The 27,043-nt window shown below is 41.3% G+C and overlaps 1 protein-coding gene across 1 annotated transcript; it reads right to left on the reverse strand.

Moving 5' to 3' along the window:
* Nucleotides 1-4,504: 4,504 nt before the first annotated feature.
* LOC136936293 (uncharacterized) lies at nt 4,505-26,282 on the reverse strand. The gene is made up of 6 exons (XM_067230075.1): nt 26,245-26,282; nt 25,878-26,095; nt 25,425-25,583; nt 24,956-25,300; nt 22,103-23,877; nt 4,505-5,196 (listed from the first exon to the last, which is right to left on the reverse strand). The coding sequence occupies exons 2-5, from the start codon at nt 26,028-26,030 to the stop codon at nt 23,704-23,706; spliced, it is 831 nt and encodes a 276-aa protein (XP_067086176.1). The 5' UTR covers nt 26,031-26,095; nt 26,245-26,282; the 3' UTR covers nt 4,505-5,196; nt 22,103-23,703.
* Between the last annotated feature and the right edge of the window lie 761 nt (nt 26,283-27,043).

Genomic DNA, 27,043 nt, shown 5'->3' on the forward strand with positions numbered 1-27,043 from the left:
TACTGGTTTTACTTTCAACGTGTAAGGAGAGAGCTGCGTATGTAATCCAAGATAACCCTTCGGCCTTGGTAAGTAACACCCTACCTTTGAGAGACAAATCCCTTTGCAACCATTGATTCACTTTATTTTTTTATTTTTTTTATCATTGGAGAGAAATTCAGAGGACATCTTTTGATCTTTAGAGATTAGAATCCCAAATACCTAACTTCTTCTTTGATTGGAATGTTACAGATGGGCAACTTTTATTGGTAACAGTTCACATTTATTTAAATTCAGGCATAGGCCAGAGGCCATTGAGAAGTTGTTGATTACACGAATGGCGACAGGTATCTGGCTTGCATCTCTCAAAAAGATTGTTGTATCGTCAGCAAGTTGACTGATGATGATATCCCTACCTACATTTACATTTTACATTTAGTAATTTAGCAGACGCTCTTATCCAGAGCGACTTACAGTAAGTACAGGGACATTCCCCCGGGGCAAGTAGGGTGACAGGCGGATCGGTGCGGCGTCCGCAGTGATGCGGGCTCTGCATCGGTCCGTCGTGGTGAAGAAGGAGCTGAGTCGAAAGGCGAAGCTCTCTATTTACCAGTCGATCTACGTTCCTACCCGCACCTATGGTCACGAACTGTGGGTAGTGACGTAGACGTAGTGACGTAGACGTAGTGACGTGGGTAGAACGAGATCGCGAATACAAGCAGCCGAAATGAGTTTTCTCCGCAGGGTGTCCGGGCTCTCCCTTAGAGATAGGGTGAGAAGCTCGGTCATCCGGGAGGGGCTCAGAGTAGAACCGCTGCTTCTCCGCGTCGAGAGGGGCCAGTTGAGGTGGCTCGGGCATCTGATAAGGATGCCTCCTGGATGCCTCCCTGGTGAGGTGTTCTGGGCACGTCCCACTGGGAAGAGGCCCCGGGGAAGACCCAGGACACGCTGGAGGGACTATGTCTCTCGGCTGGCCTGGGAACGCCTCGTGGTCCCCCAGGAAGAGCTGGTGGAAGTGGCCGGGGAGAGGGAAGTCTGGGCCTCCCTGCTTAGGTTGCTGCCCCCGCGACCGGACCCCCGGATAAGCGGAAGATGATGGATGGATGGATCTTGCAGAGCTCGGCAGAAAGCGTCTACTCACTCTGCCATCTTGGCACGCCCCACTTTTTTGTCTTAAAAAGCCTTTTAAAATGTCAATGATGTCATACACACCGTACGACCAGAGATACTACTTTACGGCAAACTCTGGTCACTTCCTTTTTTCTCTCAAGGCATCGACAACACAGCTGACAGGTTAGGCTCTCCCTGTCATTAAACATGCTAGAAAGAGTTTTGGCTTGCTAATGTTGTTGCTAATGTTGCTAATGCTCTGACATTCTGTTTCCGCTTCAGATGCCATCAAGCGGGATCTCTGGTCATAGTAAGTCCTTCATTAACCAATCAGCATTCATTAGCAGAATGCTAACGTGTTATGGGCAACAACGACTCACCCTGTAAGAAATCGAAAGGACATAAGTATTCGTTCATTCAACTTTCGACCTAAAATCCAGTCGTTGAACATGCAAAAGCTACAATCAAATCTGAGATTTCTCAACGATAATCAGGCGAAAGAGACAAATTTAGCCGTTTAGCTCCATAGACTCCCATTATTTTGCACTCGCTCTCGATCACCCCAGTGGAACTCTGGTGGAACTGCAACCAAATTCGGTACAATGGGGCTTAAAGATCCTGAAAAGCAAATTCCATGATTTGCTTCTCAGTATATATATATATTGTATACGTGTGAAATGAGTTCCTGAAAGCATGTGCAAAGCGCAAAAACTTTTATGCTCAGGTTTTGTATAGGCGGAGCCAAAACCCGACCGATCTACGTCACAGCGACCGATCTACGTCAGATCACAGACGGTTGCATTCTGTTACTCAGCTGGTACGATGCAAAGACAAAGTAATTAACACATAAAACACTCAGACACTGCAGGTATCGCTGTTATGATATCTGCAATTGATTTAGCTAGTGTTGCTGTTGTTGATAAATTCAATAAATTCAAGGGGGTGGAGTTTCAGCTCCTTCAGGCCACACGCCCCCCCAGTCTCCAGCTGAGAAGATTGCTGATTTTCTCATGATTTCAAAGCCTAATTTAACATACTTGTCGTTTTTTTTCATTCGAATTTGGATGGGTAGTAAACAACACATTCTTCTTTGGTGTGATGAACTTAAAACTCATTTTCAATTCCACTTTACAGGATCTTTAATAGGGAGTGCACAGGCTCTCCGTAGACAGGCTCTGAAGGCAATCAATTGACGCAACTCTCTCTCTATGACTCTGGATGCAGCTAAATGGTACAAATTGGTAACCAGAGCCTCATCGCAAAAAGGTAAACATCTGGACTAGCACTTTTTCAGCAAGGTTAGCTAGCCCAAACTCTCAAATCTCTGGCTATAGCCTGTTCTGTATCTGTTGCGAGAGTGCAGCCATTTGTTTACTGAGGTAGTTATAGCAACCCCAGGCATGGACAGTCAGTCTTCGCACTCTGATACAGACCAACCAATGGGAGTAAGGTGACACAAGCTCTCAAGAGCGCCCGCTCTCAACCCAAGCTCTTCTCCTGTCTGGCCCCCCAATGGTGGAATCAACTCCCCACCTCCATCACAGACACTGACTGTCTCTCCACCTTCAAGAAAAGGTTTAAGACACACTTGTTCCGGGAGTACAACGGTACTTAGAAATGATTTTCTGGACCTGATGTTAGTTTCCTCCAGGAACACAATGACTCTTATTGAGGTACTTGTTGCTCTTGTTGGTTAGTTGAAACTGATTTAACTTCTTGTACTCGCTGTGAATTATATTACATTACATTTACATTTAGTCATTTAGCAGACGCTCTTATCCAGAGCGACTTACAGTAAGTACAGGGACATTCCCCCCGAGGCAAGTAGGGTGAAGTGCCTTGCCCAAGGACACAACGTCAGTTTGCATGATCGGGAATCGAACTGGCAACCTTCGGATTACTAGCCCGATTCCCTCACCGCTCAGCCACCTGACTCCGATATTAATGTTGCTTGCTTTTCTACAGGTACACTCTTGAGGTTCATGTTGTTTAATTGTAACTTGTTTAACCCTTCGGGTCACATGACCCAAACAGTGGTGTAGTGGTAAAAATAGAGGTGGGTAAACTATGAATTGTATTATTTATTTATTTACAGGGTCGTCAACGCAACGCATTGATTGGAGGGTCACAGACCCTACAGCGCAGATGAAATGATTCAGACTACAGCGTTTATATGTTAAACAATATGAAATTTAGTCTTTGGTGTTACACCAAATTTATTTCGGATTATTCCAACGGCAGAATACGAGGCGCAGGGAACTTAGATGTGCGTAAACGTGCATAAACGCTATTTAGAGGTGGATAAACGCAATTTCTGCAATTTAGAGGTGGATAAACGCTATTTCCGACTTTCGGGAGGTGCGTAAACGGCGTTTACGTGCGTTTAGCCCCCACTACATCCCTGGACCCAAAGGCTCACAACGAACCATCATTGCGTTTACCCAATACAAAAACAAATAAAAAGCATTTTCTTTTAACCTTTGGGATGTGGGGGGTCTGAGTTACAGTTAAAAGAAAATGCTTCACTTTGTTTTTGTATGCGGTAAAGTTGTCGCAATACGACGGTGGGTCACAATGACTGATGGGTCAGAATGAAACAAAGATAACACAAGGGTTAAAGATCCCATGACATGCTGTTTTTGGATGCTTTTATATAGGCATTAGTGGTCCCCTAATACTGTATTTGAAGTCTCTTTCCCAAAATTCAGCCTTGGTGCAGAATTACAGGCACTATGAGCAGTCCCACAATGAGCTTTCCTCAGGACGCGCTGTTTCTGTGTCTGTATTAAATGCTGTGAGGAAGAAAGAGGCGGGGCTAACTGCCATGCTTCGGTCGTTTGCAAGTCATGATGTTTCGAGGAAAAACCAAGGTCGTAGCTCAGTTTCTCATTGGTGGGCCAAATTCTCTGTGCGGGCAAAGCAGAGAAAAGGGAGGTAACCTTCCCTATTGTGACGTCACAATAGGGGATTTTCAAAACCGAGCGTTTGAGCTCTCATTTTCTCAAAGAAGAAGAGAAGAATATCCAGGGCTTGGTTTACACCTATTGAAATGTCTAGCCACTGGGGGACCAAAGGCAGGCTAGGGGAACTCATATTAATGTTAAATAAACTCCTAAAGCTCTCTTTCATGTCATGGGACCTTTAACTGCATGCTCTTATGGTTTTTCCCATTGGCACTTATTTGGTTTTCACAATGCATGCTTCATGTTTTGGCTACCTGCAATGTTTTTGGAGCTATCTCGTTGTTATGATCAGTGACCTATGCACTTTTGTAAAGCTCTCTCTTGGAAGTCACTTTGGATAAAAGTGTCTGCTGAATGAATAAATGTTAATGTAAAATGTATTACCCTGACCTTGATGAGAGACTGCAGTATCAATCAACTTTATTTATATAGCACTTTTTTTTTTTAAACACAGGGGAAGCCAAAGTGCTTTACATTGAGACATAAAATAAATAAAAACACAATCAAACAAGCTCACTGCAAGTGCTTTTTAGGGAATGACGGAAAATGTAAGGTAAGTTAAAGGCAAGGGAGTAAAAGTGCGTTTTTAGAAGAGATTTAAAAACTGGAGGCCTGTCTGACATTTAAAGGCAGCTCATTCCAAAGCTTGGGTGCAGCAGCTGCAAATGCTCTGTCACCTCTGAGCTTCAGCCTTATTTTAGGGACTGTCAGCAACAGCTGGTCGGCTGATCTTAGGGATCTGGGGGGTCAGATGGCTTAGTGGTTAGGGAATCCGGCTCTTAATCAGAAGGTTGCTGGTTCGATTGTCAAATGACGTGCCAAATGACGTTGTGTCCTTGGGCAAGGCACTTCACCCTACTTGCCTCGGGGTGAATGTCCCTGTACTTGCTGTAAATCGCTCTGGATAAGAGCGTCTGCTAAATTCCTAGATGTAAATGTAAGAAGGAGACGGTGCAATTTAGCTAAACCCAAAGTCGTTAAATTCTTTGTGCACACAGGAAGTTACAAACTCCCTCTTGAAAACAGCCCTGGTACACTGGATGCCCAGTTTGTTAGTCAAGGTAAATAATCGTATTGCCAACTGTCAACACATCCATCGAACACCGTTCTCCAGTTGATCAGTTTGTGGTTTCCATCAATGTGCCTGTGAATAAAGATTACATAATAAAGACATAAGTGTATATAGAGGTCTTTATTATACATCAACTTATTATTGTGAACGGTGGCTATAATAGGCAGAAATACTTAATGGCCCCTCAGAATAATTAATATTTAAAATATTTGTGCGTTTTTAAACCTCTTGGCAAGTAAAGTTTTCCTGTTCTGTTGCAGATAATTTTGCTTACTTTAGGTAATATTTCCCCCATTTTAGAGACTACGAGTAGCATGAAAACTTAAGGTCAAGCTGACAACTGATGAAGAAAGTAAAGAATATATTGTTCTTATTAAAGTTATGCATTGTGCTTATTAAAGATATGAACTTAGAAGTGTGCTCAGGCTTAAACATTGGGTCTCACACTGAGTGTGGGAAGCAGCCTGTTCTTTGTGTCTCTATCTCTTCATTTTCAGAAACAACCTTGAAACTGGATGGAGATGGCACCCGAACAGGTGGGACGCGCGTAGGCAAGAACAACTCCCTGACGCACGAGAGAACAAGATTAACCCTTTTTTTGATACTTGTGTTTCAATTGCACTGTATAAATATATGCTGGGGAGGGACAGATAGCCAGTTGGACTTCGTGAACCAGCCCAAACTCTGTTGCGGGTAGGGAAACGTAGACAACCCCAGAGCTCTGTACTTGTTGATTTCCAACTGCTGCATTAAAGCTGATATTATCGGACCTCTGCGACTCCAGACCACTCTTTCTAGAACACAGATTTGTGTCATTGAATACTATCATTGGGTGTGCTCAAGCCTTTGGCGAGAGCACAACCTTTGTTCTCTCACATATATATTTATTTATTGGGTGTGCTTTGCCTTCGGCAAGGGCACAACCTTTGTTCTCTCACATATATATTATTATTATTATTGTGAGAATGCTGTTAAGCATTCTCACTATTGTTTTCCTGTTTCTTTTTATTATTATTATTATTATTATTATTATTATATCAACTTCTTAGTTCTTCCGCCGTTTTTTGGCCTTTAACTAGTTCTGCATACTTTCACCGATTCCTACAATTTATGTATCAAAACGTTCAGCTCCTTCAGGAGATGTTGGCTATGACTTTTGGTATTTCTCACTTTTATACTTTTTAAGGCATTAAGGTTTTTGTGCAAATTATTCTCCCATTAAAAGTAATGGTAAATCCTTTCAAATCATTAAAAAGCTTCCTCCTCTTTCAAACGCTATTCCCAAATGATTCAGCTTTTTCAAATATTCAGCCAATTTTGAATTATGACAGTTTGAAATACATTAAAATGTTTGCTCCTTCTTGTTTTTTATGAATGAGCAGCAAGCAGAGTGGCACACTCTGCTGGCTGCTCTTTTTCTGATATTCAACTAATTTGTCAAACAAATTCCTCTAACGTTCATATAGTTTAACTTACAGAAACAAGTTATACCTTAAAATGTAGGAAATATTGTCCTCTTTCAGCCAATGTAACTACTAAAGAGCTCACATTTACAGATTTTCAGCTATGGGCCTTGAAGCGAGAGCAGCCTTTCAAATTCTCTCACTAACTTCGATGGAGAGGTGGGTAAAATCCGTCAGAGAAAGCAGGAAGGAAGACGATTTCGAAACTGCCGGTAGAGACATATTTCTGACCGCACATACATATAAAGGACATCTCTAGTTTCGGCAGAGTCTTGGGTCTCGGAAAATATCCTCATTTTATTGATTGGACGTGTAGTTTTGCGTCTAGGTCAACTTGTTAGAGGTGTGGATGCTAGGTAAATGTTCGTTTTTCTCTCTGCCTAGCTCGTTAGCGATCACAGCTGCTCCATCGCCGTGGCAACCAAACAAACACGCACCAGGAAAGCAAAAGGAACACGTTTTTGAAACTGCAGGTAGAGTCGTATTTCTGACTGCACAGACATATAAAGAATATCTCTGGTTTCGGAAGAGTCTTGGGTCTCGGAAAATATCCTTATATTTTGGATTGGACGTACAGTTTTGCGTCTAGGTTATCTTGTTTGAGGTGTGGATTCTAGCTACATTTCTCTTATTCTCTGCCCTCAGAGCGTTAGCCATCATAGCTGCACCATCACCGTAACGACAGACACGCACCACTCAGTCTCTCACACAGGTGATTGGTACGTTTACTTGACCATGAGAAACCCGATTACTAGCAATTGTCGGTTTATACCAATAATACGATTACTCCGTTTACATGTGTAATTAGTTATGCGATTACTCAATAAACGCCTCTACATGATTCTTTTTTATTAATCGTTGTATGCTCCACGGCCAAAACTTGCACCATCATCCTTCTGCAACAAAGTGTCGCCGTGTCTTCCTGTATCGGCTCTACTGCTGTATGTTTCATTCCATCAACACATTGAATCCTACTAAGAAAGCCGAGTAAACACACTCAATGGTAGGCTACATCTGCTACTGCTATTACTATCCCAACTATAATTTCATCTGTTAAAACGATAATATTCTTGTTACGACTAGCTAGCCTACTTCTTCTGTTTAACAGTTCAGCTTTCAGCTTCTCCCGCATTGTAGGCTATTTTAGCTGTTAGCGTTGTTAGATGATGCAGTTCAGCTTCCACACTGCCTCTTAATTTTGTGTGACTCACACATTTTTTTTAAATTAATTTCACCTTTCAGCGTGCGGGTATTTTCTCATTTATCACTTTTATACTTTTTTAAATATTAAGGTTTTTGTGCAAATTATTCTCCCTTTAAAAGTAATGGTAAATCCTTTCAAATCATTGTTGGAATGGTGCTCCAGCCCCTTTCAAAATTACCTCAGAACCAGAATCAGAAAGGGATTTATTCGCCATGAAAGTTTGCACAGACAAGGAATTTGCTTTGGCAGGAAGGTGCATACAATAAACATATACCTAAAATTTAAATATGTGGACTAACTATACTGAGGGTACATAAACTAGCAGTACTAAGTGGGATAAATATAAGTTGCCGTAAATTACAATATAAAAATACAAAAATACAAATATTACAAAAAATACAAATGTACAAGATACCATGTTATGGTGCAGTGCAAAAGCAGTGTTTTAGGCAATAAGTCATTTGAGTCAGTGTGGTCCCTTGGCCTTGTTGAAGAGGCCAACAGCGGAAGGGAAGAAACTGTTTTTGTGGCGTGAGGTATTGGTCCTGATAGACCGCAGCCTTCTGCCGGAGGGGAGTGACTGAAACAGGGAGTGTCCAGGGTGGGAGGAGTCGGCCACAATCTTCCTCGCTCGCCTCAGGGTCCTCGAGGTGTACAGGTCCTCGAGGGTAGGCAGATTGCAGCCAATCACCTTCTCAGCAGTACGGATGATACGCTGCAGTCTGTTCTTGTCCTTGGCAGTGGCAGCAGCGTACCAGACGGTGATGGAGGAGGTGAGGATGGACTCAATGATGGCTGAGTAGAAGTGCACCATCATTGTCTTTGGCAGGTTGAACTTCTTCAGCTGCCGAAGGAAGTACATCCTCTGTTGAGCTTTCTTGATGAGGGAGCTGATGTTCAGTTCCCACTTGAGGTCCTGGGAGAGGATAGTGCCCAGGAAGCGGAAGGACTCCACAGTGTTGACTGGGGAGTCACACAGGGTGATGGGGGTGAGTGGGGCTGTGTTCCTCCTGAAGTCCACAACCATCTCCACTGTCTTAAGAGCATTGAGCTCTAAGTTGTTCTGGCTGCACCAGGTCACCAGGTTGGCCGCTTCCCACCTATAATCAGACTCGTCTCCACCAGAGATGAGCCCAATAAGGGTGGTGTCGTCCGCAAACTTCAGGAGTTTGACGGACGGATGACTGGAGGTGCAACTGTTGGTGTACAGGGAGAAGAGCAGAGGAGAAAGGACGCAGCCCTGAGGTGATCCGGTGCTGATGGACCGGGAGTCAGAGACTTGTGTTCCCAGCTTAACGCACTGCCTTTCGGTTGCTTTGAAGCTTCAGCTTATAACTTTCTACTAAAGTTTCACAATTTTCCGCTTTTTTAGCATGGTCAGCTATCCCCATTCAGGTTTTCAGCATTCTCACTGCTGTTTCGCAGGAACAGCCGTTTCTAGTTATTATTGTGAGAATGCTGTTAAGCATTCTCACTATTGTTTTCCTGTTTTTCTTTATTATTATTATTATTATTATATCAACTTCTTAGTTCTTCTGCCGTTTTTTGGCCTTTAACTAGTTCTGCATACTTTCACCGATTCCTACAATTTATGTATCAAAACGTTCAGCTCCTTCAGGAGATGTTGGCTATGACTTTTGGTATTTCTCACTTTTATACTTTTTAAGACATTAAGGTTTTTGTGCAAATTATTCTCCCATTAAAAGTAATGGTAAATCCTTTCAAATCATTGTTGGAATGCTGCTCCAGCCCCTTTCAAAAATACATTTCGGTTGCTTTGAAGCTTCATCTTATAACTTTCTACTAAATTTTCACTATTTTCAGCTTTTTTAGCATGGTCAGCTATCCCCATTCAGGTTTTCAGCATTCTCACTGCTGTTTCGCAGGAACAGCCTTTTCTAGTTATTATTATATCAACTTCTTAGTTCTTCCGCCGTTTTTTGGCCTTTAACTAGTTCTGCATACTTTCACCGATTCCTACCATTTTTGTATCAAAACGTTCAGCTCCTTCAGGAGATGTTGGCTATGACTTTTGGTATTTCTCACTTTTATACTTTTTAAGACATTAAGGTTTTTGTGAAAATTATTCTCCCATTAAAAGTAATGGTAAATCCTTTCAAATCATTAAAAAGCTTCCTCCTATTTCAAACGTAACTACTTCGGCATACTTTCAGCTAGAGACACCATTCAACCTTTAAAATGTTCACAAGACATTCAGCTATTCCCAAATGATTCAGCTTTTTCAAATATTCAGCCAATTTTGAATCATGACAGTTTGAAATACATTAAAATGTTTGCTCCTTCTTGATTTTTATGAATGAGCAGCAAGCAGAGTGGCACACTGCTGGCTGCTCTTTTTCTGATATTCAACTAAATTGTCAAACAAATTCCTCTAACGTTCATATAGTTAAACTTACAGAAACAAGTTATACCTTAAAATGTAGGAAAAATTGTCCTCTTTCAGCTAATGTAACTACTAAAGAGCTCACATTTACAGATATTCAGCTATGAGCCTTGAAGCGAGAGCAGCCTTTCAAATTCTCTCACTAACTTCAATGGAGAGGTGGGTAAAATTCGTCAGAGAAAGCAAGAAGGAAGACGATTTCGAAACTGCCGGTAGAGACATATTTCTGACCGCACATACATATAAAGGACATCTCTAGTTTCGGCAGAGTCTTGGGTCTCGGAAAATATCCTCATTTTATTGATGGGACTTGTAGTTTTGCGTGTAGGTCAACTTGTTTGAGGTGTGGATGCTAGGTAAATGTTCGTTTTTCTCTCTGCCTAGCTCGTTAGCTATCACAGCTGCGCCATCACCGTGGCAACCAAACAGACACGCACCATGAAAGCAGAATTGGGTACACGTTTTTGAAACTGTCGGTAGAGTTGTATTTCTGACCACACAGACATATAAAGGATATCTCTGGTTTCGGCAGAGTCTTGGGTCTCGGAAAATATCCTTATTTTTTTGGATTGGACGTATAGTTTTGCGTCTAGGTTAACTTGTTTGAGGTGTGGATTCTAGCTACATTTCTGTTATTCTTTCCTATAGTTGAGCTAGCGCGATGGCTCTCCATAACTAAAAACGGTTCGACTTCTTTTCCACAATCGACCAAATTGGCCAAACAAGGTATGTACATTGAGCTTAAAGTGTACATAATCTAGCTAGATCGTTTTTATTTTAGCAAGTTTCACAGAAACGTGCAAAAATCGAGGCTCAAGACTGTCTGCAGCCTTACACCCCCACCCGCCACCTACGGTCTTCTTCAGACAACCGCCTGGTGGTCCCACCGCTCAAGACCGCCCGGTCCCAACACAAGCTCTTCTCCTGTCTGGCCCCCCAGTGGTGGAATCAAGTCCCCACCTCCATCAGAGACACTGACTGTCTCTCCACCTTCAAGAAAAGGCTCAAGACGCACTTGTTCCGGGAGTACAACGGTACTTAGGAACGGTTCGCTTGACCCGATGTTAGTTTCCTCAAGGATCACAATGACTCTTGCTTAGAGACTTGTTGCTCTTGTGGTTAGTGGTAACTGATTTAAATTTTTGGTTCTCGCTGTGATATATTGTTTTATTACTGTTGCTTGCTTTTTTCCACAGGTACACTTGCACTTATAGCTGTTCATGTTGTTTGGTTGTGACTTGTTTAACTACATGCTCTTATGGTTCTTCCCTTTGGCACTTACTTTGGTTGTTCACAATGTGTGCTTCATGTTTTGGCTACTCGCGATGTTTTTTGGCTATCTTGTTGTTATGATCAGTGACCTATGCACTTTGTAAAGCTCTCTCTTGGAAGTCGCTTTGGATAAAAGCGTCTGCTAAATAAATGTAAATGTCATAGCTGACCGTCACGAACAGCCAAACCGGGGCTGGGGTAAGTGTTTGCTGCAGCTGGCGTTAATCCTACGAACAAACGCTTCGTAACTGGAAAGTTTTTACTTTTAATTGACGATATTGAACACAGATGTTAAGTAACTTGTCTTTACTCAAATATATTCTCCGTTTTCAAATTGAAGCAGTATCTAGCTTACTATAGGAAATCTCCCAATGCATCCTCTCTCTAGCTTCGCTTCGGCTAAAGTCAGATGGACAACTATGAAGATGCATGCATTGTTCACGCCTACGGTGTTAATACAGTCTGTACAAATACCACTTTGACACACTTGCAAGAAATGATCCGCTGGTTAGATGTAGCATGATCTTCTTTAATACCCACAATACTGTAGTTCAGCTTTTTTTGCAGCATCATTTTTATTTGAGTGGAGCTTTTGCAGTTGCACAACCAACAAAGTCACGTAATGTGACGTGATTGAATTTAAAAGTTTTTATTTTTATGTCATCTTAAATTAAGTGTCTGAACAGGACTGGGTGTGCAGGCACACATGATTAGTTTCTCCTCCGTCTTGAACCTGAAACCTAGATTCTAGGTTAGAAATGTTGCCAGTCTGTTGCCAATGACCAACGGTTGCTACGTTTTTCCAGCAAGTTCAAGTCATTCCAGTGTTGTCCTTTTACCTTCAAATTCGTTCAACCCAGACTTCAGCAACTGGTTTTCTGCAAAATTTTCACATTTTCCTGCAGCTCATCTTTCTGAATTTTTGCCCTTATTGTTTTGCATTTTTCTTCTTCTTTTCTTCTGTTTTCTTCTGTTTTCTGCCTTCATCTTGCTCCAGGTCCTTTCAAAAATACATTTCAACCAGATATCTCTGGTTTCGGCAGAGTCTTGGGTCTCGGAAAATATCCTTATATTTTGGATTGGACGTACAGTTTTGCGTCTAGGTTATCTTGTTTGAGGTGTGGATTCTAGCTACATTTCTCTTATTCTCTGCCCTCAGCGCGTTAGCAATCATAGCTGCACCATCACCGTAACGACAGACACGCACCACTCAGTCTCTCACACAGGTGATTGGTACATTTACTTGACCATGAGAAACCCGATTACTAGCAATTGTCGGTTTATACCAATAATACGATTACTCCGTTTACATGTGTAATTAGTTATGCGATTACTCAATAAACGCCTCTACATGATTCTTTTTTATTAATCGTTGTATGCTCCACGGCCAAAACTTGCACCATCATCCTTCTGCAACAAAGTGTCGCCGTGTCTTCCTGTATCGGCTCTACTGCTGTATGTTTCATTCCATCAACACATTGAATCCTACTAAGAAAGCCGAGTAAACACACTCAATGGTAGGCTACATCTGCTACTGCTATTACTATCCTAACTATAATTTCAGCTGTTAAAACGATAATATTCTTGTTACGACTAGCTAGCCTACTTCTTCTGTTTAACAGTTCAGCTTTCAGCTTCTCCCGCATTGTAGGCTATTTTAGCTGTTAGCGTTGTTAGATGATGCAGTTCAGCTTCCACACTGCCTCTTAATTTTGTGTGACTCACAATTTTTTTTAATTAATTTCACCTTTCAGCTTGCGGGTATTTTCTCATTTATCACTTTTATACTTTAAAAAATATTAAGGTTTTTGTGCAAATTTTCTCCCTTTAAAAGTAATGGTAAATCATTTCAAATCATTGTTGGAATGCTGCTCCAGCCCCTTTCAAAAATACCTTTCGGTTGCTTTGAAGCTTCAGCTTATAACTTCCTACAAAATTTTCACTTTTCAGCTTTTTTAGCATGGTCAGCTATCCCCATTCCGGTTTTCAGCATTCTCACTGCTGTTTCGCAGGAACAGCCTTTTCTAGTTAATATTTATTTTCGCCCCCCTAAGGATCAGTCAATATTTGGACTACATACACAACGGCGGTGTCAAAAGGTTCGTCTTGGTAGCGATTGCGTTGGTTGTATTTTTATTTACGTTCCGTTGCATGGTTTAAGTAGAAATTGCGTTTTTGTGTTGAAAAGTGAAGCTAACGTTGGCTAATTTGCTAGCCACAGTCACTGACGTTACTAACGTCACGTAAACACGCGTGACTACCTGTAGCAGAACATTTGTTTCACATCTGTTAACTTGGTGGATAGCTAGGCTAACTATAGCTTTACTGCAAGGCAGCTGCAGGAACGCCACAAGCAAAGAGGCCAGGGTGATAACTATTTACTCATTTTACTTTGTGATGTGAAACACAATTATGAAATGTAATGTACAATATTAGCTGATATTATTAAGGAAGTAGGCCCACATCTACTTTTGGAAACGGTAGTCTACTATTTCACTGAAGCATTAGCATCATGACATTAGCCTCTGTTGCCCGGGAAACACATACTACAGTGGTCTATGATGCATCTGTTTTCAATCTTTAAAATAAACATTCCTCACAAATACATTTTCATTGTAGGATTTATTATGACATTACATTACAAGTAAACGATTTGTGGGTGAAATTATCATTACCTGTGGTTTCAAACCAGTGTTGCTCACTGCAACGCTGTAGCCTACGCGAGACACTACAAAAACATCTACACAGCTGTACTAGTAGGAAGTCAAACGGCAACAGAACATGTTCGGCACTCCCCTTACTTAAATCAAAAGTCTATCTAACTACTAACCTGAACTTCATTGCCACAGCCTAAACGTTGTCAATCTGTTCAAATAATTAATTTCAGCCTAAACCGTACAACGGAACGTTAAATCCAATTCAACCAACGCAATCGCTACCAAGACAAACACAGCAGTAGTCTACTAGTACTGTACCGTAGTAGTACAATTTACCGGGGCAGCCTTTCCACACAGGGCTATATCGCATTTTGCGTTGTTACTGACAATGATCGCTACCAGTGAGCTTTTTGAATGAGCGATTTTCCACTAAATAAATGTCAAGCTTATTTACGTTTTTGGGGGCATATTTTCAGTTAGCAGATGGTACTGTTTGAATCGCGATTCTATCTTCTACTGCCGGTAACGTCGTAGAATAATCTTCAAAGGGGGTTCTTTATTAATGAATTAATGCAATATGAGTAGGCTAAATGCCTGAAAATATCATGAGAAGGGAAAACTTAAAAGGACGTTTAAATCATAGAGATTAGGTCAATTTTTACACCGGTCTGCCAAATGTATTCGTTTTGATTCAGCTATGAGGCTGCCTCTTGCAGGGGAAATGAGAAGACATCATATTTCATTCTACACTTCACTCGTATTTTGAGTTGTAAATGAGCAGCAAAAAAAGATGCTTTTAAATCTATGTAATCTTTATAAATAATAAGTAGGCCCTATGCATTTTTATATAAAATATACAGAAATATCAGTTGTAAAAATGTCATTAAAAACGGACCCCTGTGCAAACGACGCAAGCAAGCACACCCTACAATTTCCCCAGAAATTGTACCCTCTCTAGTTACATATTGGAATAGACACATAGATATATGAATCCTTCACATGGTGACCCCGACGCTGAAAAGAGGGAGTCCAGACGGTTCTGGCCCGACCGACAGATCGGGAGAAAGACCCATACACCGGTACGAGGAGGCAGACGTAATCGTCAGAGGCGCCTCAACATAAAAAAGGTAAGCAGACACCTGTTAATTCAAAGTACTGCTATTCGGAACTGAGAACCAAATTTAGACGATTACTATGTTTCATCGTACCTAGTCAAACCAACAGTGGTGGGAAATCAACCGTTTTTGTGTTTTGTCTTTGTCAAGGGGAGGTTAGAGTCCTCTCCAAAAGGGTGGAAGTCCCTACACGTTTTTCTTTGTCAAGGGGAGGTTAGAGTCCTCTCCAAAAGGGTGGAAGTCCCTACACGTTTGTCTTTGTCAAGGGGAGGTTAGAGTCCTCTCCAAAAGGGTGGAAGTCCCTACACATGTTTTGTCCTTGTCAAGGAGAGGTTAGAGTCCTCTTCAAATGGGTGAGAGTCCCTATACGTGTTTTGTCTTAGTCAAGGAGAGGTTAGAGTCCTCTTCAAAAGGGTGAGAGTCCTAACACGTGGCTTGTCTTTGTCAAGGAGAGGTTAGAGTCCTCTTCAAAAGGGTGAGAGTCCCTACACGTTTGTCTTTGTCAAGGAGAGGTTAGAGTCCTCTTCAAATGGGTGAGAGTCCCTATACGTGTTTTGTCTTTGTCAAGGAGAGGTTAGAGTCCTCTTCAAAAGGGTGAGAGTCCTAACACGTGGTTTGTCTTTGTCAAGGAGAGGTTAGAGTCCTCTTCAAAAAGGGTGAGAGTACCTGTAGGCCTACGTGTTTTGTGTTTATAAAAAAGGAGAGGGTTAAATCCACTCCAAGGGTTAGAGTCCCTGAACTTGTTTGCCTACGTGTTTTGTGTTTATAAAAAAGGAGAGGGTTAAATCCACTCCAAGGGTTAGAGTCCCTGAACTTGTTTTGTGTAAAGGGTTAGAGTCCCTGAGGTTAAGTGTCCTCTAAAGTCCTAAAAAGGGTTAGAGTCCCTGAACTTGTTTTGTGTTGAATAAAAAGAGAGAGGAGTGTGGTGTGGTTTTTTTCTTTGACCAAGAAGTTACAGAAATCCCGAGGAGAGATGGAGAAAGGTGGGGGCTAAAAGAGCCCTGTTACTTGAGATCTTACAAAGGTGATCCCAGAGGGTATAGTTCTGCATAATTATATGAGTATTAATGCTGATAGATGTGTTCGTTTAGATGAATCCCAAGTTTGTTATAATTCCTAGCCAAACAGGGAGGTTTTTTGAAGCCTTTCCGACCAGAACTTGGATTTATAGGCGGAAAATCTGTGATGTGTGATGGTATTCAGTAAAAATGCAGAAATTGAACCTCTGGTTTATAAATTGGTTCTAATACAATTGGAAGAGTTATACTAGAGCAAACCAGCTGTGTTGGTCAAAGAATGGTTTGAGGAAATGTATGTGAAAAATTATGAGGAAGCAATTGGAAAGGTATATGGGATAACATTTTAAGTCAAAATAGTAAAATCTAGGGTTTTTAAGAGTTTTGATAAAGGTAAATGAGAAAGAGAAAATAACTAAATGTACTTTTATTTGGAGTTTAATTGTAATTTGGTTTTAAGTTTTATTTGAGAGTTTTATCAGAGCCTGGCATACTGTTTGGGATAAACAGTTAGGCTGTGATAATGTTGTATTAATAAATGGTATTAGTGCATGAAGAGGGTTATTATAACATTCAGTTCTGAAAATAATTTGGGAAGACTCATCAAGTCTGATAAATTGTGGTTATGATGGTTTGAGCTAATTGGCTTGTTTTGATCTGCAGCAAAACGAGTTATGAAGTTCTACCTATCTGACCTTTATAGAAAATATAGTTGGGAAAAATGTTTGGTTAATAGCTACATTAAGAACATTATTTGGTCTATATTTCATTTAAGAAGCATACAGATTCTGGTTTGGCATAATGAAAATTGCTTTTATCATATCTTTGATAAAAAGAGGGGTGATTTGGTAAAATAGAGAATCTAAAACAATATTGGTCTTAAACTTAACTGTTTTAAAAGACAGAAAAGGTTTTTTGAAGTGAAAGAAATTAGACTAACAGTTGATTTTCTAAAGAAGGGAACAAAGAAACAGATTGTCATTTCTAGGCATGACTAATAGGAGTTGAATATCAAATGATGATGTATTGTCTTATTAGATGCTGTTACATGTGTTTGCTCAACAATAAGAAAACTGAAGGGTCAATACTGCCTGGTAATTATAGATATGTTTACAGTGGATTGAAATCTTTCCCAGTCCTGTACCAGATGCATTAACAAAATTTGAATTGAATTATAAAAGATCATAATTACACAACTTAAACCTAATGCTCACGAGAAAAGAGATGTCTTCTGCTAAATTCTGTTCCAGGTGAAGCAGTAAACCAAAGAGTGGAGGAGTCAAACGAGGAGATTGGGTATTGATTAAAGTTATCAATGGAAGGAGGGATCTTATGAAAACATTAAAATATCCTGTCTTATTTCTGGTTTTTCTATTTGTTTCGAATTTATTTTATTTTATTACAATTATAAATAAATAAATAAATTATATTTATCCCACTTAGTACTGCTAGTTTATGTACCCTTAGTATAGTTAGTCCACATATTTAAATTTTAGGTATATGTTTATTGTATGCACCTTCCTGCCAAAGCAAATTCCTTGTCTGTGCAAACTTTCATGGCGAATAAATCCCTTTCTGATTCTGATTCTGATTCTGATTCTGATAAAAGCTTGGCTAAAGTTGTATGTATGTGGTGAAGGGGGCCTGTGAGCATGTCCAGGTCTGCCGTGGATTCATGGATGTCGAATGTCCACTCTGTGGAGTGACGGTGGGTTTTCCCCTATAACATCATTAGGGTTTTCCCACTGTGTCCAGTGTGTCCACACCACTTGGCCATAACACTGCATAGTCTCATCATTATTGTTGATTTGTATGTCAACATTGTGTATTCGGAAAATGGGATTTTTTTTTAATTTGGGTTTGTTGTCACACCCTATAAGGGTGTGAAAGGAGGGATTTATTTGAACTTAAAAAATATCCACTTTAAATCCTCAAATGGGTTCTTGATTTCAATATCTGTGTTTAATCATTGGTGTTCAACTGTTCGCATCTCATTTGACTCAGTTACTGCTTGATCATGGGAGATAAGGTGATGCTGGGACTGTAACTCTTTTCTACTTCAGGACGAGTCAGACCGGCGGGTCTGACTACCTAACCCCTGTTCTAAGGCTCCATTCCCCTGGAGACCCTGTCCCCCCCTTCTCACTGGATGATCTACCCCTTCCCCTTGGAGACCCTGCCCCATCTGCCCCTATGCCCCATCAGACCTAGGAGTGGTCTGCCCCCCTTCCCCTTGAAGACCCTGCCCCACCTGCCCCAATACATCATCCGATGTTCGGGGAAGCCTGTTGTACATTTATGGACAGGACCATTCAAGGTCATCGAGAGAACCTTGCACGCCCTAAGGGTGCTGGGGAAAGGAAGTACGTGGTACCACTGGAGCATGTGTTGTGCTGCTCCAGAATCCAGTCGTACGTTGCAGGAGTTGGTGGAGAAGGGCCAGTGAACCTTTTGCTATTGCTACGAATGTGAGAGTCCGGAAAAGAGGGTTACGACTAGGTCAAGAGTGATACTGCTTGACCACACTAGAATTGTACTGGACTAAGAAGGTTTCCGCTATTTTACTTAAGAGTGTGCTATATCAATATCAACATGATTGTTGCTGTATCCCGTGTATCAGGTCCCTGTGAAACCGAATCATTGTCTCGGCTGTGGAGAACCCAAAGACGGGGTTCCAAATGCCGTTGCTGGGGCTGGTTGACCAGGACGAGGAGACTGTGGTTGGTCCAGGCTATGTTGATTGATCTCTGGTGTTTTCAGAGATCAAAAGAGGGATTAAGGAATATATTGTGCTTATTAAAGTTATGCATTGTGCTTATTAAAGGTATGAACTTAGAAGTGTGCTCAGGCTTAAACATTGGGTCTCACACTGAGTGTGGGAAGCAGGCTGTTCTTTGTGTCTCTATCTCTTCATTTTCAGAAACAACCTTGAAACTGGGTGGAGATGGCACCCGAACAGGTGGTACGCACGTAGGCAAGAACAACTCCTGACGCACGAGAGAACAAGATGAACCCTTATTTTGATACTTGTGTTTCAATTGCACTGTATAAATATATGCTGGGGAGGGACAGATAGCCAGTTGGACTTCGTGAACCAGCCCAAACTCTGTTGCGGGTAGGGAAACGTAGACAACCCCAGAGTTCTGTACTTGTTGATTTCCAACTGCTGCATTAAAGCTGATATTATCGGACCTCTGCGACTCCAGACCACTCTTTCTAGAACACAGATTTGTGTCATTGAATACTATCATTACATATTGGAATACACACATAGATATATGAATCCTTCAAAAGTTTTTTGTCCGTCTCTTCATAAACGGAGTGACTAAGTTCAGTTGAGTTCTGGATTTTAATACGTATTTATCAATCTGCAGATTGGGAGAGAAAACCAGACCTCTGACAATAAATGACAACACAACACCAGGCTTAGGTCTCAATCATGTCTCTTCCCGCTCTGAAAGCCGGAGGACCATCTTTTATAGGGCACAAGAATGTAAACATAGATTGTGACAGTCAGGCAGTAATGACGTTTCAACAGTCTCAGAGAAAGAGATTCACTGCTCCCAACACATGACAACTCTCAGACTAGAGAGTTCATAGTTGGAGCTCTCCTTGTAGTCATAATAAGGAACGTTTAGCCAGTACTTTCTCCTGACCCCCAACATCTATTAACCCTGACACATAGACACAATATACTCTTATTAATAGCAAGCTTACATGAGAATGTACTAACTAGTATCCAATGACTAGTTCTATTGATTAGTGAATAATGTAAGCACACAGGAAATCCCAATTTCTTCCACACAACCAATGGGCATCCCCGCAGCACTTCGGATACAATTTCTGCAGTCTCAAACACCAAGAGCAGTCCCTCCCTGGCTATTTTAGCTGCTTTCACACGCATCTCAAATCGTTCTCTATCCTTGTGGTCTTGCCAGACCGTTCTCGCAACCGAGGTGAGATCAGTTTTATTCATATTCATACCTCCGTTCAGGGTCTGCGTCATATTTAGGGACCGGGGTAAAAGAGTAGACAGCCCGAATGTTTCTTCAATACCTTGACCATACAAACTTCAAACTTGTTGCACATTCTTCTACTACTAACTGACCAAGTTGTCCGCAAGAGTATTCTTTTCAAGAACGCAAGTAGCCTACGTTCTTAGCGTTTTTTGGGTTGATAAACAGACAGAATCTCAAAAGACAGTTCCGTCGAGTGAATTCCGACTTGCAGAGCACATTTGTTCCGTCCGTGCGTCCCATAAGCAGACGCGGCCTTACCTATGTTTCACCCGTTTCAATTGAAACGGGCCCCGCCCTCCAAGGGGGGCCCCAACAGACCAGCAAAAATCCCATTCATTTTCTCCGTAGGATATTGATTGCCAGCCATAATGTCTGAACCATCCAAGGTAAACTGACCACGAGCTACGAGGTTGTGAAACGAAAGTTTCTGCTCCTATAAAAGCCACAAGTCCGTATGAAATCAACCTTGGCCGGGTTTCCCAGATTCGTTAAGAAGCTCTAAACGCTAAGAGCTTCTTAGGAACGTTCTAAGAGCGTTCTCTTAGAACGCCCGGCCCTTGTTAGTTGCGATCTTCTGTTGAAATACTACATTACCCACAATCCTAAGCAACACAACACTGACTGATATCTCTGATTGGTCGAACTCGCGATTACCATGGCGACGTTTACCGCCCCCGCGACCGGCTTAAGTGATCTGAAGGTTAAAATGTTAGTTTTGAGCAGGAAAAGAAATGAAACGTACATATGCCAGTGGTGCTGAAAAACTAAAGATATCGGACAGCAAAAGAAAAGCCTTATCCAGTCTTCCAAAAGTGACCTCTTTCTTTCGTCCAGCATTTGTAGAGCTAACGTTAACCCTACCGGCGACAGCAGCGGTGCGCCCAGTGAGCTGCATGTCCACGGTGCTAAAATAACGTGGAGCCCATCGTTGTAGCTCTACTTATGATAAGTTCGGTTCAGTTTCAGTCACTCTTTTTCTTCTTTGCTTTTGTTAAATAATTCAAGTTGAGGGGATGTTTGAGCTGTTTTGGGCAATATATTTTCAGCCCAGACAGCTGAAAATATACTGCGCTAATCAATTAAGCAGTGAAGTTGCCGTGCGTGAAAGGGCGAGGCCTTTTCCAACGTAAAACGCTGTATAATTGTATATCGTTTTAATCAAATAAGGTTGGATTATTTCTATGTTGAGCTGCCCTGTTCTGAAAGTGCACGTAATAAAATAATATACCATTGATGCAAACACACAGGAATCCTAGCTTTTTCTGCTCTACTATGTTTATGTTTTATGTGGGTAGGACCCCATATTAGTTATTGAAACGGGCCCCCAGATGCTTAAGGCCGCTGCTGCCCATAAGTGCCCCCCCTAACCCTAACCCTTTTTTCAAAAGACCCAGCACGAATTAATTTACGTGGTTACTTCATCTCCAAAGAATGTATTAATTTAAATCAACAACTTGAGAAATAATGTAATTTTCACTGTTTTCAAAAGCCATTGGTTAATTGATATAAAATAAGGCCTAAACTAAAGGCCGAATTATACTACTCCGACTCGTTACAGACAGACGGACGGAGTCGGACGGATTCGTTGAATTTATAGTACTCCGAAGGCTGTGGGTTCTGAAAACAATTTACTGCCAGAAGAGTAGGTGGCGCTGCACTGCGATGCTAGCTAGGTTATCGAAAAGTCTGAGCAAATTTACAAATTAGCCGTTTCATCAATAAAATAAGCACATTTTCAGCAACTACACTGCCCATTTCTCATCACATTTTAATTCAGATGCTGATTTACATGTACTGTTTAGCTGAAATATGAATTGTAAAAACTTACAGCAATGGCGGTCAAAGGATTCTGTTCGTCTTGTTAGTCACAGCAACCCCGCCCCCGCCCGACGCAAGCGGTTCTTAATACGGACCAATCACAGCCAAGGGGTATCTGTAAAATGACGGACGGACAGACGGATAGTCAGGAAAATCAGGAGGTGCACGTAGAGCTCTCCGAGGGGCTCGGAGAGGGCGTTCCACGTCGGAGAGGGCGTTCCCTGTGTCCGTGTAAACGGAGTAGTATAAATCGGCCTAAGCAGTGCGTCTTGACAAGTTTAGTCAATTATTTCAATTATGGCGTATCCGTTCCTCAACCCTGTGGATGAAGGTGCTTAGATTATACAAAGAGCGTTTATCCCATCAGCCCCAAGGGTCTTCAGAGACAGAGGTATGGAAGAGGTATAGGTTCAGCAAGTCCAGCATAGTTTATCTAGATTGTTTTTATTGTCATTCTTAAAATATATATATATATAGAGAGAAAAACACTTTAGTTACTCATAAGGATGGCAATGAACACATAATAGTAGCATCCTTAGTAGAAAGTTGTAGAAAGGAGGGTAGTAGACTATGCAGTCTATGTAGGTAGGCCTAGACTATCTGCTGGAATCACACATAAGGAAGCAAACTCACTGTAGCCAAGCCTTGCCCACTGTTCAGTTTGTCTGCATCTCTGTGTGTCTCTTGCATGTGGGTCATTCTTGAACAGGGTTGGTGACTTAAAGGTTTAGCAAAGGCAACTATGCCAGAAAATAAGAAGGGTATACCTTGCTCCAAAGCGGTACCTGAATATTTTCATCAGTTTTCCAGGTCATATTGAAATACAAATAATTCAATTGTATAAAGTATTTTCATTGTTTGAAGTATCCTACATGTTGACAAGCTTCTGTATTACTTCATCCTCTCCTTCTGGCTTCCCAAATGTTATAAGTGCAATATACTTTCCCCATGGATGTATCCAGTCCCACTGGAAGACTCAGGGGCTGACTGCCTGGTGCCCCCAGGGTTGCCCTCTTGAGTGGCAAAAATGAGACAAAGTGCCCTACTGTCTGCCATTCACATGATAGTGTGCCCTCTATAATAAAATAAAAAACATGTCTTAATGAGTGCCTTAGAGTGCGTAGAGAAAACGTGATGCAGTACCCCATAAGGTGCCCTTACAATGGTCTAAACGTGACTGTTCCAGAAAATGAGATGCTGTGGCAATGTTGCCCTTTTCGGGGACAACTCAAAAAATCCATTGACGCTGCTGAAAATAACACCACTCTGCTGGTTTACGCTTTGCTTTTTGCGACATAACTCCTCTTTTCGACGATCGCCTGATCTGGGCTGCTTCTTTTTTCTCTGTGCGCGCACACAATCTAAGTTTATTGAAGTCTAGCTTGAATTAGCGTTGCTTGTTAGTGGAACGGCTTAAGTCTAAATTGATATTTACCTAAGCGAGGCGTTTTCGTGTAAGCACGTCTTTCGTTAGCGACGTTGATGGAACACCCCCCAGGACCTGAGCACATTATAATTTCATTCAATTTACACACTATGACACAGTTCTCTATGTAAGAAGAATATTAACTCAAAATTGGTACATTCTCTTGTGAAAGTTCTCAAATTGTTTCAAGTAGTTCTATGATGAACATTAGTGTCAGTCAAGACAGGTTTGAAATTCCAGACTGGTATAAGCTGTAGGGAAGATGTTGACAACACTAGCGACGATGGAGTAGTCTCTTGTACAGAGACTCCAACATGTTCTTCTGAGCGGGTTGAAAAACCATCATCGGCCTCATGCACCTGTCAAAAACAAAAGAATATCTGTCAAATTATAAACAAAAACAAACGTACACAAAGTTCTGCTTATAGTATAGCATACATATATTACAATAATGTTAAGGTATTTGTTTGATTTTGCAATAAACACACACATGAAGGTTGGCTATTGTTTGCAATCCTTCATTCAAAAAATAGGATAGATTTTTGAAATCTCAAGATAGCATGTAGAATTGACCAGGGAAACCAATTAAGGTCCACATATTTTCATTTAACAAACTCAGACTTAGGTTATTCAGATGTTCATAGAGAATTTGAAAAACCATCCTATTCAAATGCAGCTGAGTTAAAACAAACAAGAGGGACCTATTTTCATACTAAGTTCCTAATACCATACATATAGCACTAACAGAATAAAAGGCATACAGAATGTATCTGTCAAACATATTTACAGTACCATTGTGTAATTCATTTGTTCTGTAGAGGAAAGCAGTTCTTCATTCAGCCTTCCAGCCTGGTTGTTAGAACCATAGATATATATATAAAGACTAGATGTCTTACGGCGGAGTCTAGAACGTCCGCGCATGGCGGCCATTTTGCTACAGTCAACTCGCTCACCCATAACATTGTGTTGGTGCTACATGTACTTTTTAAATGAACATACTTTGTTCAGTTTTCAACCGATTTTGGAACGGTTTGGTTTGTTATCAACGTCAGAGATGTCGTTATGCCACTGCATACTTCTATTCTTAAAAAAATAAAAAATAATTATTATTCATAAGTATGCAGTGGCATAACGACATCTCTGACGTTGATAACAATCCAAACCGTTTCAAAATCGGTTGAAAACTGAGCAAGTTATGGTCATTTAAAAAGTACATGTAGCACCAACACAATGTTATGGGTGAGCGAGTTGACTGTAGCAAGATGTCCGCCATGTGCGGACGTTCGACTCCGTTGGCCGGCAATGCGGACGAGACATCTACCCTTTATATATATATCTATAGTTAGAACATTGACAATCAGCTGCCACATTGTCCTCATTAAATTAAGCTTTGGATGGAATGGCTTTAACTTTATCGTTATCTTGAGAGGCTTTCACCTGTGAGTCACTGCTAGAGACAACTCCTACATCCTCCTCGTGGGATTCTTTTGCTTCCTCACTTGAAGGTTTTTTCCCCTCCACATCACAAAACTTGTCACAGACAGCCTCCCGCCTCTCTGAGTCAACCTCACTCAGGCCAAGTTTCTCCACAGAAACCGTTTTCGGTTGCTCTCTGACTCTACAAGGCTTCCTGTGCCTAAGAGGGTCCACCTGAGCTGTAAGGTCCTGAGGTACATTCTCCCTCGTTATCTGGTTCTTCTGTTGACCCAGGGAAGTAGGCAGGGGCTGGTTTCCTGCAGTGGGAGGTGGGTCCTTGCAGCTGCGTCGAAAGTATACCAAGACCTTAGAAACATTGGAGAGAACATTTTAGAATATGACAATTAAGGAATGACTGAATGTGTGAAGCCATGAAGTCTGCGTGTGATTGAGCATGTTTGCATTTATGTTTGTTATAGTATTTCCTTACCATGATGGAGAACACGGTAAGAACCACAAAGCTAAGGAACACAGAAAACTGCAGGTCTTGGATGAGAGCTCCAAGGAACTCAGTGACACACAGATTTGACCCTTTTATGGTTGTGATGAGGGCGTCAAAGATGGTATGGTCAGCCGAGGCAACAGGCGGCTGTAAATATGTATAAGGATTTGACTAGGCGGGGTCTACGTAAGAACAGGTTTGTAGTGCTAGGACATTCAAAGTTAGCACTCACATGTGGACTGTATGATAACCCAAACTCGAATGCTAGTGCTCTGGCAGACAACATTAACATATTAGGTCATTTTATTAATTAATTACTTAGAATATTTACGTAGGCTATGTACTTTGCAAAATTGGCACAAAAGCCTACTGGCCATAGTAGCCTATATCTGTCACGATATCAGATTGGGTCACAATATCAGTTTTTGCGTATGTGCTTACCTGGTTCTTTGCCGTTTGTTTTCTCATATTCTTGGTGCTTGGATCGTAGTTCAACATGTCGTTTGGGTCGATCCATTCTTCTTTATCATCCCCACTGCCAACCAACAGGTTGCACACCAAAACAAGTACGATTTGCATACCGAATTCGTGCATTTGACCAAATGTGATCTTTAATGACCCGTCAAACACGGTAAACGACGAGCCCTCGTCTCGAGTGTCTGAATGTTGTTAGAGAAAAATAATGGAAAAAATTTGACAAAGTTAACTTGCAAAGAAAACACTGAATGTAGTTCTTAAAATAATTTCTAATTATAGACTCAAACGTTTTTAGTAGGAACGGTAGACTAAATGTGGGCTAGGAACTTACTTCCTGTTTTGACGCCATTGCGTAACCCCTTTTGATGCCTGCCCTAGATTTATGATTTCGTTTCTCAAGTATCACCCTGTAACAGGGGCGGCGCCAGGGGGGGGCTAGGGGGTGCTAGAGTTCCCCCTGGATTAGACATAGCACCCCCATAGCACCCCCAAGAAAATAATGGTTTATTTATTATTGTTATTTAATTTCATTCTGCGTTCTTAATTTAATTTATTGTGTGATAATAATATTTAAATCACAAAAGAAAATAATAACAGATTGAAATAAACAGATTGTTCACGTAGCACGACACAGACACATGTCGAGAGCTACCCAGATAGCACACATACGTCTTGCTGACGTCATCTTAAAATCGAAACGTGTGTTATATTCATAAGGTCGGATAAGCATCGGCAAATGATCGGATATTTTTTTCATCTCTGTGCTCTATTTCAAACGTTGCAGATACGTTGGCTCATCGTCGGCTCATCACTGACTTTCAGGAAGAACGTTCTATGCTCAGTCTGTGTTGTATTGCAAGCATATCTCGAGCCAGAGACTCGAAAGTCAGAGGCATTCACTTTTTAAACTGTCATTTATCTTCACATAGAAGGAGCAGTATTCGTTGTTAGGTAAGTAAATGGAAGTAGAAAAATATCAAAAAGTTGGCGATAAGTAGCCTATGCCATTGCCTACAACAATGTGTAAAGTTACTGTAATGAGCTAGGTTTGAGTGAACTATAGGCTACAGAGCTAGTTAGCGCAAAGGGACCCCAACCGGCTAGGCTAGCTCAACACACTGGTCAGACAT

The sequence above is a fragment of the Osmerus mordax genome, chromosome 26 (assembly GCF_038355195.1).
Source record: "Osmerus mordax isolate fOsmMor3 chromosome 26, fOsmMor3.pri, whole genome shotgun sequence".
NCBI classification, from domain to species: domain Eukaryota; kingdom Metazoa; phylum Chordata; class Actinopteri; order Osmeriformes; family Osmeridae; genus Osmerus; species Osmerus mordax.